Below are 16,704 nucleotides of genomic sequence, written 5' to 3'. Positions count from 1 at the left end.
TTTTTTTTCAATATGAACTTCAAAACTGATTGGCTTTGCTAATTTAGAATGATTCAATTGATCTCTTGTTATACCATTCAAAGCCAGATTTTTTTCCGCCATCAGTGACATTGCTCAACTCATCTGAAATCCTACATTCATCCACTACCTCTGAGAACCAAGGTTTTGTTCTATAACATGTTGGAAGAATGCTTTAATCATTCATATCTTGAAAGAACCCCATCCAAGACCACCTAGATCCAATCAAATTCCGGATTTGATTTGGTTTTTGATTGGTTTATAGCAATCGGATTGGAATAGATATTATTGGATCTAAACCAAATCCGAACCATAACAACCTTACAACTAGTGTATTTACTTCAGATTGGGTTTTACTTGCAGGTCCAGACTCTGTAATTAGGGATGTCAATAACTTGGACAAACCCGATAGACCCAAACTGACCTATTTACATACTTGTGATCTACATTCTGAGTTCCAATTGACGAACGCCCCTAAAATTATCAAACAGGGTTGAAGTTGCCATTTGCTTTTGTTTTGCAAAACAAAATCATACAATTGATGAACACCACTAAAATTATCATCTCATATATAGGGAATATATAACATGAGAAGAATGCAAAATATATTGCATGTTTATTGTCAAACAAATTACCAAACTATAGATTTGTAATTCGGCTGCAAATGGTATCCGTTTGTCTGAATTCTAATTCAAATTCGACCCTATCTATTAAGGATGACCTGAATTCGATCAGTTTATAATTGGATCAAGCATAAATCTACCTCTTTCCGATTTAGATGTATATATCAGCTCCGGTTAGAAAATTCGCCAACTTGAATTGAGTATTGGAGGATATGTTTAATTGGGTTTAGGATCAGTGTTGGGTTGGAATAGCCATAGTCTGTACTCTGTAGACGGGGACCATCGGGAATACGAGTTACTGGGACAACAGAATACAAAGATTCAGATATAATAAAGCCTTCTCATGTACAAGCAGTTGTCTTGACCTTGACTTTCACCACTCACCAGGCATGTAATCAAACAGGTTGAACGGGTAACTTTGTTACTGGAAATTTAGATTTATGGGACATCTTGTCAGGACAGAATTAATATAATATAGCAGCAAAACAGGCAAGAAACGTCAACGATTTCATATCTACACATCAATTCCCATTGTAGCCGTTGATACAAACCACAGACCATTTTTTTCCTTATAAAGTGGATGGTCGCAGCGCAGTGCTGAATACAGAAAACAGGAATTCATTTCCAACGACATTCCCATCATTTCCTAGTCCAAGAAAATTATACACATGACATGGAGGTCCCCCATGGGAGAAACCTTACGTGAAAGCAGATATATGACCACATTAATACTCCAGTTTGAGGGAGAACAACTTCGATCCACTTTAAAGCAGACAGAATAACCTTGGAAGCAAATATATACGACTCCATTTAAATATGCTTGAGATGGAAGAAAGTACATAGTCCAAATTCAGTGAAGGAAGTCCTTCATTGGATCATCATGGTGGATCTTCTTCATCCTGTATGCCTCCATATCCTCAGCAGTAACCTAAGATAAATAAAACCTCAGTGAGAAACGAAACCACCACAAACCAAGCACTTGCATCTCATATTAAAACATTAATGAAAAGCATACCTCATCATTCCATCTCACATTGTATTTCCGCTTTCTTTCATCTTTTTCTTCCTTCCTCCTTTCATCCTCCTGTCCAAGTCACGAATTTGAGCAGAAAATTATATCTCCAATTCTTCAACTCAACTAACAACGACTACCAGGTCAACTCTTGACATAATTTCTAGTCCATATGTAGTGTTCTTTTTTAATTCAAAATATAATTGAATCTTCTATCAGAAATTGATAAAACAGTATATGAAAACATAAATCATCTGGAATCTCTCCTAAAAATAGAATGATTAGGTCAACTCCCCCAACAATGCAAAACCCACACTACAAAAGAGCAAAAACCATAACCAAGGTGGTTTAGACCCCAAGTGCAGTTCATGTCCATCTACATCTTTCCTTGCAAGGGAATCCACCAGTTACTCAGTTAGTTTCCTCACCTATAGACTCATTTGAACGAGCAGTTCAAGTTGGGAGCCAAAGATCTTGCCTTGTAACCTCAATTTCTTCTATCTTTAATCAAATTTAAAGTAGCTCCCTCCACTAAAAGTATATTTAAAGTTCTTAAAAAATAAAAAATAAGTCAAATTTTTCATGATAAGCACAATAAAAGAAAAAATATGCTATAGGTGCCATACCCTCTTAAGTGCCTCAGCAAGTTGTTTCTGGTCAAGGACCAAGTCATCCGGTACATCAGTTCCCCAAGTAGCAATGTTTTTATCCTCCGTTGGTGCTGATTTCTCTGTGTATATGTTGGTAATGTAAATATTAGACTTGTTTGAGAAAGGGAAGAAAGATGCACATGTAGCAGGGGTTTTCAAACACGAAGCAGAAATATCACAACGTAAGGCTTGCACATACATCAAACTTCTAAATGCAGAAATCACAACTTTGCAAAGATCAAGAGATCAAAATTTTTCAATGAATCTGAATAGTTAAAGAATTATATATTTTAAATTAAAAAGGCAAGTAATAATTTTAAATGATTGCCAAGAAATATAATAAAACATTTAGGCGTGAATTACAGGAAAGTTACTGCCCTAGTGCCAGCATGAGAAACTTAAACCTCTGTTGAGGTCAATAATAATGCTTCAGAGAAAAAGGTAAAATCAAGCCTACACACCAACCTTCAGTGACCTCTTTACGAGCAATATTAGCTTTCATGAGATCTGTTGCAGCTTCAGCAGCCTCAATTCCAGCTGCACCTGTACAGTAACTGTTCTTTATCATCTGTTTGCAGCACTTGTAGCCCCATTGGTGATCCTTCCACCAGGAACCCCAAACACTTATGTGATTATTAATGTACACATCTTCTTCATATTTGCTTCTTGGTAAAGACATCTCCTGCAAAAAAATACCATATATATTAGGATTTCTTTTCCTGAAAGCACTGATTGATTGGACAACACTGAACAAAGTAATTGTAGCTATATGACCATCCAATTGTTATGGTTGCAAATAAAAAAAAGAACTTATACCCAACCAGAATAAATAAATACTATGCAGCATTCTACATGTTACTGAATATTGATGAATTTGGGGGAAATTTCTAAAATCCATGGCAGTATTTTAGGCCTTTCATAAATCAGTCAAAGAAGATGTTGAGGAATGGCACCTACCAGATTTAAGAAAACAGAGCAAAACAATTTTGAGGACAGTCCCCAGCTGTTGTGGTTTGGGCCTTGGGAAAGAGGAAAAACTCCAGGATTTTTAACAACAAATATTTTTTTATCAAAATTTAACAAAACTTCCTAGGAGGACTAAGTTATAAGTAGAGCAGTTACACTAGTCTATTCCTGGTGTTCAAGTTGATATTGCTATAGGCATGGTTTAAAATGTCCCTAAATTCGCTAATATTTCCATGACATATTTCCATTTCCATGGGTAGTGACACGAAATTTTACCAGAATCAACATATTCCCCAATGAACACTATCAGCACTATGTGGAGTACAAGAGAGAGTTTCCACAACATATTTCCATTTCCACTTCCATTGGTAGTGACACGAAACTTTACTGGAATCAACATATTCCCCAAAATACATTACTAGCACTATGTGGACTACAAGAGATGGTATTATAACATAAATTGGTGACAATACTGTCAATATGTGGAGTAACTTTGCTATTGCCCACCTAACTTACATGATTACCACTTTGAACAAGCTCAATATTCATTTCGGAAATGAAGTTAAATATTAGCTTCTGTTTGTGTAATAGATTATTTGGTTGATCTATTACAACCATTTACATTTTCTATGAGTTATGAATCTTAAGGTTTACAAGGCAACTAAAGAACGTAGTCTTTTGTCTATAACCTTAGTTTCTTAGCTTTGTTTAGTGATTTGGAACAAGATAATAATTAAAAAGGTGTGCCTAGGCTTCTTTTATATCATTCATAAAATACCATTCTATGCTCAGCATATTTTATAATGCTTCCACCATGTCTATAGTTATTAAAATATTTCCATATGATGTTTCCAACATGTTTCTTATATTTGAACAACCAACATTTTAAACCTTGGCTATAGGAATGTTTCTTTCAATTCCTTTTGTCTTCTACTAAGCTGATAGACTACTGGAGGAATTTGTAACTTCAACCTCAAATTGTTGCTTCCAAACCCCATGTAACAATTTAACCAGATCTGGATCTGGTGTTGACCTGGTTTCTTTTTTCTAGGATCAGCAGTAGTCTCATTTGTCCTGACACAGCTAGATGAATTTGAGAACAAGTGGAGAAAATGTATTATGGGCCCAATTATAGTCCATTGATTGCCTTTTCAGTGTTCTCACTATCCTTGGTTTCCCATTCATCGAAAAGACAGAACTCAAACCATCAGCTAAAAAGATCTAAATTAGCATCTACATCTATCTGGATTCAGGGAGGCCCCATAATAATGATCATGCATATCATATAACTTTGTGCAAAAGTTCATGAAGGTAACCGAAAAAAAAGTGGAAAACTAAGTAAGCCTGATCTCTGAACATTTCTGAATTGTCATCTAGGTATGAAGGGAGCTAAAATCCCTCAATTGCAAAGGCTCTTCCTGGTTATGAATACTTGGTTAAAACCATGGTTTAAAATGTCCCTAATTTCCCTAATATTTCCATGACATATTTCCATTTTCATAGTTAGCGACACAAAATTTTACTGGAATCGACATTTCCCCAATGAACACTAGCAGCACTATGTGGAGATAGTTTCCACAACATATTTCCATTTCCACTTCCATGGGTAGTGACTAGACCTGTTCATGGGCCGGGTAGCCCGACGGCCCGGCCCGCACCCCAGCCGGGCTTGGTCATATAATTAGGCCCGCGGGCCTGACCTCGGGCTTAACACAATAAGCTCAAAAAAGCCCGGCTCGAGCCCGGCCCGGCCCGATTCAGTATTATATATTTTATAAAATATATAATATGTATTTTATATATTATATAAAATATATAAATAATATAATATTTATTAAAATATATATTTATAATTTAATATATATATATATATATATTTTATTCTTTTCTTTATAATTTCAATCTCTCTCTCTCTATTCAGCTGCTTCAACATTAATAATAATAATAGTATAGGCTAAATTTCGGGCCTGGGCCCAGGCTCAGGCTTCGGGCTTTTTATGAGGGCCGGGCTCGGGCCCAAGTTGTAGGCCCGATGGTCGGGCCAGGCTCGGGCTCAGGCCTTACAAAAATTTGTTAATATACAGTAAAAGCCCAGCCCGAGCCCAGCCCATGAACAGGTCTAGTAGTGACATGAAATTTTATTGGAATCAACATATTCCCCAATGAACACTACCAGCACTTTGTGGAGTCCAAGAGTATCAAAACATAAGTTGGTGACAATATTCCAGATATGTTAAGTAACAATGTTATTTTATGCCTAACTTACATGATAACCACCTGGAGCTAGCTTAATATTCATTTCAAACATGAAATTAAATATTAATTTTTTGCTTGTGTAATAGATTATATGGTTGATCTATTACAATCATTTACATTTTCTATGAATTTAAATTTTGCTTTAACACATTTTATTATGAAATTCTGAATCTTAAGGTTTACAGGGCAACTTCAGAATGTATTCTTTTGTCCATAACCTTAGTTTCTTAGCTTTGTTTAATAATTTAGAACAAGATAGTGATTTAAAAAGGTGTGCCTATGCTTCTTTTATCATTTCATAAAATATCATTCTATGTTTTGCATATTTTATACTGTTTCCACCATGTCTATGATTTTTGCAATGTTTCCATACAATATTTCCGACATTTCCGACATGTTTCTTATATTTGGATGACCGACATTTCCACGAACATCGACATTATAAACCTTGGTTAAAACCAGATTCCAAAAAACTGGTTTCCTAATTTACATGATATCCAATACAACCAAAAATAGTGTTTTGGACTTAAAAAGGAAAAAATGATCAGTAAAAAGGAAGGCAAAAATTTATACTTAGCAACTGGTGCAGAAATGGAAAGTTTAATGAAGGATAACAAGGGTTGTTGGTTAAACAAATTAAATGAGAATTCTTTTTTTTTTCAATGGGAAGCTCTTTTTTTGGCAAACATTAGGAAGCTTCATGTACATAGAAGTAGCAATTTTCCTTTTTTGGCAACAGAAACAGAATAATAAAATAGATATATACAAAAATAAAAAAAAATAAACAATAAACACAGCATCAACACATATCTTACCTGACCCTTAATGATCCTACCAGCACGATCATACTCAACCTGTCTCTCAGTTTGCCCCATGAGAAGCTCTTTTGGAAGCTCTCCTTCAGAAGCTGCGTTGCCATACTTCTCCATAATAGTTTCCTTTATTCCAGACTTTAACTTCTCCTTAATAATCTTATAATTTTTGAAAAGAAGTTCAGCTTGAGAGGGGGCAGCCTGCATATGGATGTCCTGGCCTTTGTCAAAGGCTTCCCACGCATGAATATTAAGCTGCTTGAACTCCGATGCCTGCCCACTCACTCTATATTGATTATCTCCCTGAAGAATGGAACAATCACAAAGTCAGATGCACAAACATTATATCATGAGTTTTACCAATGAAGCACACTAATCAATCTAATAGAATGTATGGTTTCTCAAAATACTCACTCCATAGAACTTCTCATTCGGGTCCATATCTGGAAGAGGATCCTCACGCATAGACCGGGTTTTAGGATCATAATGTGCAGAATTCACGTCAAGATTCAAAAGATACTTTGCTGTGTCCTCCCGAATACGCAAATTCCTATAATTAAATGCTTCAGCAATAGTTATATACAGCACCAAATGAACAGATACAAAAGAAATTCCTTCACCGAATTCAATGAAGTGCAAGGACACAACCAAAAACAGATTGCATATTGGGAAGGCCATATGAATTAACAGTTAAACTCACAGACTGAAAAGACTCATTCACCTGACTGTTCCTGTGCTCCCACCACCCGTTGTGCGCACACGTTTCTCAACTTTAGCAAAGTCCATCTGTTTGCTCTCATCCACCTTAGCTTCATCTACCTTCAGGGCATCTTCATCATCATCCTCATCACTAACTTCACCCTCACCATTCTGGTTATTGTTCTTCTCTTCTAATTTTCTCAGCTGCTGTTCTTTTAGATATTTTCTTCTGGCCTCATCTCTTGCTTCATATCTCTCAATAACACGGGCATATGTTGCTGGATCATACCCATTCCATCGGTCACGTTTTCCATCATAGTCCAACTCAAAGGTCTCTATCTTCTCATCAGGTGCAATGTGTTTGTTTGTCCATTTTGCTCCCAACTTTCGAGGCCTTTCAATGCATGACTTCTTATCATGTGTCATTGCTCCACAGCTGTAACAAGCAAATAAAGAAATTATTCTTGCTATAAAACAAGATTATATTATTGCTATTGTATTTTTTCTTTTTTTTTTTTGCTATTGTTTTTCTTGTTTGCTCAAAAACACCCACACCAAAGAAACAACAGGATTATATCAAAATATAAAGACCAATAAAGAACCTGTAGCAAGTAGCAACCCAAGCAATGTAGAATAAACCCAACAGATTCAATCAAATTTTATTGAGGAATGTTGGTACAAGTATGACATACCTTATCTTTAAGAGATATGGGTGATATGTGGTTCCATGCCCTCATTTCAGACACATTGCATACATAGGAAGCCAATCAGCTACCAGTACTTCTTGAAGATCAAAATTGTCCAGAATAGACTGTATGGCTAAAGACATCTAGGTTTTGAAGGTCATCTTTTAGTGTAACTTTCTTGTTCTAAGTCCATTTACCGAATCATGTTGGAGAAACATACTCTCTCTCTCTTTTTTTTTTTCATTAATCTTGGAGATGAAGAATATTCATTTTTACAGGGATTCATTGGAGCCCTACTGAAATGTATAAGTTATTACTGTGTTACACAACCAGAGGTATTTTGGTCAACTTGTACTATCATAGCTATATAAATAGTGGAAGAGGGCATTATAATACTTGAATCACCTATTTTTTAGAGATTTTTTCAGATTCTTCAAGAAATTTTTGGGGCCTAGAAAGGTATCCTAGTCTCCTAAAAATCAAAGATTAAGTTTCCCAATTGGTTAGAGATATTAGGGATTCAATCAATAAATTTATAGGTTCTAGTGCCCCAACGCACAAGGTGAGGCACTTGCCCTAACAAAGAAAAGAACATTTTTGAAAAGATTAAAAAAATAAGGGGGGAAGCACATAATATATGTCAATTAAATATCAAAAACAAAAAATTGGAACAGGTCATATCATGAACAGGTAATCCTAAAAGACAGAAAAGACGGGGGGGAATCTTCTGCAGTACAACTCTGCAAACATGTTAGTGAGTCAGGTGTCTAAAATTAACCTAGCTCTCTATGTCCATATCAACTGTCTTATTCAATACAATGTTACACTCAATGCCATTAGTATATGTTCAATTGTTCTCAACTGATAGATGACTTTGGTTCCCAACCAATAATAGTAAGGAACAAAATAAAGAAAGAACAAAAAAGAAGAAGAAGAAGAAAAGATACTCCACTTACTTTTCACATGCACCCTTTCTATATTTATCAGCATGATAAATTTTTGCACCCCTATCATACCAGGCTTTGGTGTAATTTGGATCTGACTTCCATTTCCTTTGATGCTTTAAACTCTGAGTACCAAAAGCAAGGTATTAGAATCACATAAAGCCATAAACCGCAGTTTGTAAGCAACAGGAAAGCAAACAGACTATTTACCGGTCTCTCTGCATTGAGATACCAAGGTGCAGATGACATGTACTGAGGAATATGAGGGTTAATTTCTTTCCCATCTTCATCGACTTCAGCTGGTGCAAGCCCAGCTTTACGTGCTTCTTCTAATTCTAGTTGCTTTCTGTGATCCTCCCTGGATTTAAATGCCACTGCATATCCCGCCAAATTTGTAAGATGCATTCATTGCAAACCAACAATGGTAATACAAAAACAGGAAAAGTGAAGAATCCAACAAATTTTTTTTCCTAGCTTCTTAAGATGGATTGCATTTTCTATTGAGTGAAGAAGCTAGTTTCAACAATTAAGGAAAGAAAATAGCAATAAGTCCTGATCAGACCAAATGAAACCAATAAACTAAATAGTCGCAATTGTTAACCTTCTCCAAAAATGTCTTTGAAGTAACTCTAACAAAGAGTTTCCAATTTTGTAGTAAAGGACATATAGAGTCCCTGTATGGAACTATAGTCACAATTGTTAACCTTCTCCAACAAATGTCTTTGAAGTAACTCTAACAAGGAGTTTCCAATTTTGTAGTATAGGACATATAGAGTCCCTGTATGGAACTTAAGAAGTAATCAATCTAAGAAGCAACCTAGCATAATGACAGACATAAACATTGAGGGATAAAAAATATTCAGATTTATAATTGAATTGATGCTACATTTTATAGGCCCTGTTTGAGAACACTTAAACGAAGTACTTCTTTTAACAAGTACTTCTTTTAAGACATGGGACCACACATTAAGTGGTTTTTTAAGTACTTATGGCTGTTTGGTAAAAAAGAGGGTAATAAATACTTGTTTTTACAGTACTTATTTAAAAAAGTGACTTGAAGTTGGCTTTTTTCAGTACTTTTTAAAGTACTTCTCCAAAAAAATGGGACGAACCAGTCCCTAATATTTTCTTGTAATACCTAAAATACCCCCACTCTCATTCTCGTATTTTTCTCACCCTTTCTCCTTGTCTCTATCTCTCCGCCAACATGACATCGGCGGCCGGTGTACCGGTCGGCAGCCGGTGTACCGGTCGGCAGCCGGTGTACCAATCGGCGGCCATTGTACCAACGACGTCGGCGGCCGGTGCACCAGTCAACGGCCAGTGTACCAGCCGGCAGCCGGCAGCCGGTGTACCAGCGATGTCGACGGCCGGTGCACCAGCAACATCGGCGGCTAGTGTACCGAGCTTGATACCGGGCCATTGATGGCAGAAATAGTGCTGACCATGAAGTGGGGTCCATGTGAGCTCTCAGTTGTCATGAAGTGGGGTCCACGTGGACTCTCTGTTAAAATGTATAACATATATATATATGTATGTATGTATGAGAAAAGTAAGGGCTAAAATTGCCATTTGTTTCCCACCCCAGTAAGTACTTAAAAACATAATAAGTGATTTGAAAAAGTGGGTTACCAAACAGCCTAAAGGGTTGTTGAAACAAGTACTTCTAAGAAGTACTAAGTACTTATAATCATCAAACAGGGCCATAGCCACCTGGATAAATCAACTAAGAAACAAAAGAACAGATTATATGCTTCAGGTCTCAATTTGCAACTTATTACTAGAAGGTTCTTTCATTCTGCCCAAAAAAGGGTAAAAGACTTAACTAAGAAATGAAACCAGAAGGTCTATTAGAAGTTATGTCTAGAAGGTTCTTTCATCCTGCAAAAGAGACTTTTTGATACTTCTGTTAGGCATAACTTTGAAACTGAAAGGGGAGGTCTTAGTCCTTTTCGAAAAGAGAGGGGAGGTCTTTTATCAGAAACTTCAAGGGAGGTTTAACCCTCTTTCCCAAAAAAGCATCCACCCTTTGACTTTTGTGATTATGGGTGCCTCCAAACCCATGTCAATACACATCCAAATCCCTGTCCATATTGACTCATCAGCATATCTGTGACCTGTTCTACCCTGCATCCCCCACCAGATCACAAGGAAAAATAAACAGAGTTGATAATATATGAAACCAAATAGGTAGTGTATATCTATCTACCTATATACGAGTCCACCAGCACTGCCAGTTCCAGAGATCCCCAATGAAGCGGGCGGGGGAGGCAAGATTTCTGTAACTTAGAAGGGGGTTGGGGAGGAGATAATCATACTCATATATCATCATTCATCTTATAACAGACTTAACTGCTTTTCCACCACCCAATTATACTAATCATTCTTTTAACTTGGTATGTAAGCATAATCCAGTATGAGAATAACTAGTAAGCTATTTCTCATGCTGTAAAGGAAAGGCCTTAAACGGGGTAGTTTGCAAGTTAGACCTTGAGAAGGCTTATGATAGAGTTGACTGGAACTGTTTGTGAAATATCATGAGGCTGAAAGGGATTGAAGAAACATGGATCAGGTGGACTAAAGGATTGTCCCCCCCCCCCCAATGGCTTCTTTAAAGCCTCTAGAGGATTGCGCCATGGCTGTCCTCATTCCTCCTGAAAAGCTGAATAGAATATTGCTTTCGCTTTTGCTATCTCTCCCAACTTTACCTATTCCTGAAGCCCCTTTGTTACCAAGGCTACAACTTGAACAATGGCCACTGTTACCAAGGCTACCCATTGTAGGAGCTCTCCATTCCACTTGTCTTTGCTGATTTATTACTTGAACAATGGCCACTTTTTTCCAGCTTCTCAACAGATCATCTTTGTTTTTGTTTTTTTTCTGAAAAATAAGGTAAATTTTATTAGCAAATGATACAAGAAAACATTCAGGGCAGCTCCAAAACAGGAGCATCCATCTCCAGAGACAATACAACTCAGACAGGCCACAACATGTTTTAAAACGCGGAGGCGTGACGCAAGGCATTCCACTACCTAGAGGCGTGAGGCGTAGTTCAGAAAGCAAGAGGCGTAAGCCTCCTTAAGAGGAGGGGGATTAGGAGGAGGAAGGGGAGGAGGATGAAGAGGAAGGGGGGATCTCATTTTTTTTCTTTATTTTTAATAAAAATCTTTTATATTAAGAAGAATAAAGATGCATAACATTAGTTGAAAGGGGGGATCTTGTTGAAACGGAGGCGAGTGAGCAAAGCGAGCTCGCCAGAGCAGAGCAAGACCCCCTAACTCAAAAAAACAAAAACAAATTGGGCTGCATCAAAAAGAGGCGGGGGGTGTCTAGGGGGCAAACCCCCCAGCTGAAGGGGCAGGGAGCAAACCACTTTCTTTCCCCTTATCTTTTCTTCCCTTCCCTTTCCTTTTCTTTTCTTTCCTTTTCTCTTTCCCTTCCCTTTCTTTTCCTTTCCTTTCCTTTCATTTTTTTCTCTTTTCTTTTCTTTTCGTCTTTTTATTTAAGATGTGCATGAGGCGCATGAGGCGTACACCTTTAGCATGCCTCATGAAAAAAGCGCACGAGGCATACACCTCTTGCACCTGAGGCATACGCCTCAAAGGTGTCAACGCCTCTAGCATACGCCTTAGGGCATTTTGGGAGCGCCTCGCCTGGACCTCCAGGCATATGCCTCCCACACCTTTTAAAACACTGGCCCACAAGTTCAAAGAAAGACACTATTGTAAGTTCAATTGCTGACAGCATTCATTAGTGACAGAAGCACAAGAAATAATGCTGGTGTTGGCAATAGACAGGTTGATTAACTCTTTCACAGACTCTAGATTTGCCCTGAAAATTCTCCTATTCCTTTCAGTCCAGATGGTCCAAGAAACTGCCATAGGGATCAATTTCCAACAACATCTCTTTTTACATTTAAACCATGGGATGCCATGCTAGCAGCAGCTCACAGATAGAGGGAGGCATTACCCTGCTGAGATTAATGGCCTTAAATTTGTGGAAAAGAGATCTATGACAAGTCAAAGAATGTTGTTTATGCTCTCTCCACTCTTTAGATATAGAACACACAAGGGGAAAAGTACCCGGTTTTTTGTTTCCTCTAGAGTCTCTCACTTACGTTCCCAATACAAAACTTTAACCTTTAGGGGAAATGCACCAATCCAAATGGCTTTCACTAGGAAAGGGTGAAGCAAGTCAAAAGAATGTTGTTTATGCTTTCTCCACTCTTTAGATATAGAACACACAAGGGGAAAAGTACCCGGTTTTTTGCTTCCTCTAGAGTCTCTCACTTACGTTCCCAATACAAAACTTTAACCTTTAGGGGAAATGCACCAATCCAAATGGCTTTCACTAGGAAAGGGTGAAGCAAGTTGGGTTGGTAAAAGTGTCTCAAAGAAAGAAGCACATGAAAATTACCATTAGTGTATGGAACTCTCACATCTTTTTTTTTTCGTTTTGATAGGTGGAACTCTCACATCTTTCCTACATCGTTAACAAGAAAAAAAAAATGGAAACTCATTTTTTCCTCTTTAACCAATAAAGAGGTTTTTTCTACCAGTGGCAAATTGGCAATGTTCAAAAGCACATTATTGGAATAATAAGATAGGAGGAACCTACAGCCCAAGCCAAACTCACTCATACCTCCCCACATCGGTAACAAGATAAAATTCAAAATTCAGTTTCTTACACTTTAGCCAATGAAAAGGCTTTTTTTTTTACCAGTAGCAATGTTCAAAGTAACTAGATAAGAGGACCCATAGAGCTCAGTAATATTGGGGTTTATAGCCTATATGAAACAAAGACAAAGCTAATAGCTGATTTACAGTAAAATAAGAATACATAACAATCTTATAAAAGATACTACAGTGCACTAATATTGGGCTATATGGAACTAACACAATGCTTGTAGCTGATTCACACTAAAACCAGAATACATAGCAGCCTTACAAAAGAGCACATGGCCATGATGCCCCCACTAGTCTATTCCCACCCACCCCTCTCATAGCCATAGAATTAACGAAATCATTTGTTAACCTTGTAATTCACCTCCTGTATTGAGTATTGAGGAGAAAATATTTGAAAGACGACAATTAGAAGCTATATTTGCCTGGATATGGCAAGGACATCTGGGCAGATGTTCGATATAGAATTTATACTAAAATTTGAAGTATCCAACACAATACAACACCCTTATACAAAAATACGGGCATCACAGATTGGAAGTCAAATTTATATGATTAGAAAAAAGGATAAGTTTAAGAAAAAAAGTGTACCTGAAGCTGTTGCCATGGTTGGCCCGCTGATCTAAAACCCGAACTCTTTGGTCACAGAGAACCCTAGAGGCAGAGAGAAAAGAAGAAGAAGAAGAAGAAGAAGAAGAAGAAGAAGAAGAATATCAGATTCAATGATACATTTCCTCTGTTTCAAAAACTATGTGCCTATCTGTGTGGAAGACATAGTGAGGCCAGATGTGCAATAACAAGTGGAAGTTGGTAAGTCACATGAGAAATAAATAACGAATAATATAAAAAGAGAGAAAAATGGCACATTTTTTATTGCTCAACACAAGTAAAGGAAAAGAATAAGCCCAAATTCTTAAGGTTATGCTTTTCATGTTTAATTAGAAATTTTAACTTAGAAATGAAATGTTAAAGTGTTCTCCCGTTTTTTTAATTGTCAATAGTAAGGAATTTTAGCTAAAGAAATTAAAAATGCTAATGGACCTTGCTTAAGAAGCTAGTAAATGCAGTCTTCCAAGTTGAGAGTTGGCTGGAATTGTTGGTGGTGGCTGAGCAATTCTTATAGCCATTCAATCTCCCAATCAAACAGGTTTCATCTGAATTTGGGAGCCCAAACTCCATTTGGGAGCAATTCTTATAGGCATCACGGACTGTTCAAACTTGGAAGACTGCAGAAAAAATCCCAGCTAATCTGGGATTGTTTACTTGTAAACAAAGATTCAAATTTCCAATCCTGAATTGACCACTCCTGCCTAATTGAAATGTTCGGCTGATATTTTTGGGGATTACTTACTTGTAACTAAAGCATTAGCTGTGATTATTCAAAACCACAGCTATGTTCATATTCAAAACCTCTAATGCTTAACCCTCAAACACAAACACTACACAAATTATGATATGACGGAATGTTCATACTTTCAGTTCCATGGATCTATAGAATTAGGGAAGCTCTCAATTGCACTTGATCCTTCAACAGGAAAACCGAAACTGAGTTGCGAAGTCTAGGAGCTAGGGGGTGATAGGTTTACGAAGTCTAGCAAATTAACTGGGAAAACCAAAGAGAAGCCAAGAGCCCTTCATCCTACCATTCCATCTGCACGCCCATTTATATCGAAAACGAACAGAATAGCTACAATTGACCACTTGACACGATGAATGTAAATTGTCCGACCCAGAGCTTTTACACTGAAATTTTAACCTTGCCCTTATTTCTGATACTAGGTTAGTCAGAACCCAACCAACACCATTAGCAGCATGCTCTCAACCAGTGCGAATCGTGTTATAAGATGCATCAATTAAAAAGGGCGAATCATGTTTCGTCTTCGTGTATTAGATACAAGAGGATTTTATGCGATTTCTAGGCGAAAAATCGATTTCTTCGGTCATGGCTTTTCCATGTTTCCATTAAAAACTAACAGACGAAAAACAATCTTCTTTGAATGAGGAATATTGAGATGGCTGCATGGAATGACGGGATGACGGAATCTGATAACAAAATCCGTTATTCTGATCATGGGTTTGCAGCAGGAAAGCAATTTTTCATATTTAGCGTACCTTGGCGTCTGGAATCCCTTTGATTGCGATAGGCAGAAGGAACAGAACGCCCGTAACAGCAGTCGTCGAAGGAAAACTTTTCCGGAGTCTCCACCACCAAACGGAAGCCGAACTGAACGCCCGTAACAGCAGTCTTCCCCTTCTACCGCCAATATGAGCCCCTTGTTTCTGTGCTTCGGGCTAGCCGCCTATCCCTGTAATCGGATCGGATGCACTAAACTCCGAGTTCGATCGGATAATGAAAATAACATATTAACAGCCTTTAATCGAATCAGTGTATATTTTGAATTCGAATTAAGCCCAAGACCGAAACGTAGCATATGCATATCTGCGGATGCCGCTTAGATGAATATTTGATTCCGACTTACCGAGCTCCTGCTCCTTTCTTTCACCGATATGCTTTTACAGATGCAAATGCGTATAGGCTTGGGGCTTTTAACACTGGAGTTAGAAGAAAATTTCCAGTTGCATAGACCCGGCAAAAAGTTGACCCAACCCGCGAACCCGACCCAACCCAATCCGAGAAAAACAGGGTTAGGTTGGGTCATGGGTTAACCCGATGACCCAACCCAATCTGAATGTGAGAATGAACCGATCGGAATCAACCCGAAAAAACTGGATTGGGTTGGGTCATGGATTAACCCGATGACTTGATTGTCAAAAATAAATGGGACTATTTATGCTTGTTAGAAGTTTCTATTCTTTAATTTTTTCTATTTAGTCTTTACTTTTTATAGTTTACTCTTAAAATTGTTAAATGTTCTAGTTTCTTTTATTTTATATTTGGAATTTTAAGGTTAATTATTTTAATTTTGACATTTTTATGTAGTTTTTTTTATTTTTTTAATTCTAGTTATTTTTTGAGTTGATCCAAATTGACCTATGAATCAACCCTAACCCGAACATTTAGGGCTAGGTCTAGCATTTTGACAATCCAACCCGAAATTCAACTCGAAGGGTCTTGACCCAACCCAAACCCGACCCATCCAACCCAATTGCCAAGTCTAATTCTTGAAGATACGTCCAAACCACCAATTTAGAGGTGTAAATCGGGTCGTGCCCGCCCGCGGCCTGGTACGATTTTGAGCTAGTCCAGTTCAATGGTCTACGTTCTGTCGCAGTCGGGCACGATTGTATGAGTTGATGGACTGTGCTAGGCTTGGGGTTTCAGGTCAACGTATTGGGCCGACATAGCCCATACTATTTTATTTATATATAGATATATATATTATATTACATATTAT

The 16,704-nt window shown here is 37.5% G+C and overlaps 1 protein-coding gene across 1 annotated transcript; it reads right to left on the bottom strand.

The window, feature by feature from the left end:
- Nucleotides 1-1,129: 1,129 nt before the first annotated feature.
- On the bottom strand, nt 1,130-15,882 carry LOC104588080 (pre-mRNA-splicing factor SLU7-like). Its single transcript, XM_088894207.1, has 11 exons — nt 15,461-15,882; nt 13,940-14,002; nt 8,877-9,040; nt 8,679-8,791; nt 7,059-7,472; nt 6,752-6,887; nt 6,341-6,640; nt 2,769-2,985; nt 2,280-2,383; nt 1,657-1,725; nt 1,130-1,569 (listed from the first exon to the last, which is right to left on the bottom strand). The coding sequence occupies exons 2-11, from the start codon at nt 13,953-13,955 to the stop codon at nt 1,492-1,494; spliced, it is 1,611 nt and encodes a 536-aa protein (XP_088750333.1). The 5' UTR covers nt 13,956-14,002; nt 15,461-15,882; the 3' UTR covers nt 1,130-1,491.
- Between the last annotated feature and the right edge of the window lie 822 nt (nt 15,883-16,704).

This window comes from Nelumbo nucifera, chromosome 1 (genome assembly GCF_055504915.1).
Source record: "Nelumbo nucifera cultivar China Antique chromosome 1, China Antique-T2T, whole genome shotgun sequence".
NCBI lineage: Eukaryota > Viridiplantae > Streptophyta > Magnoliopsida > Proteales > Nelumbonaceae > Nelumbo > Nelumbo nucifera.
Note: the sequence above shows the minus strand (reverse complement) of the source record. Positions and strands in the feature narration are given on the sequence as shown.

Bases quoted from the DNA above. Each gene is read 5' to 3' on its own strand.
- LOC104588080 (XM_088894207.1), bottom strand. The intron at 2,986-6,340 runs GTAAGATATGTG...ATTTTTTTGCAG, and splicing joins GTAGGATCATTAAGGGTCAG to GAGATGTCTTTACCAAGAAG. The intron at 2,384-2,768 runs GTTGGTGTGTAG...ACATATACACAG, and splicing joins TCGTAAAGAGGTCACTGAAG to AGAAATCAGCACCAACGGAG.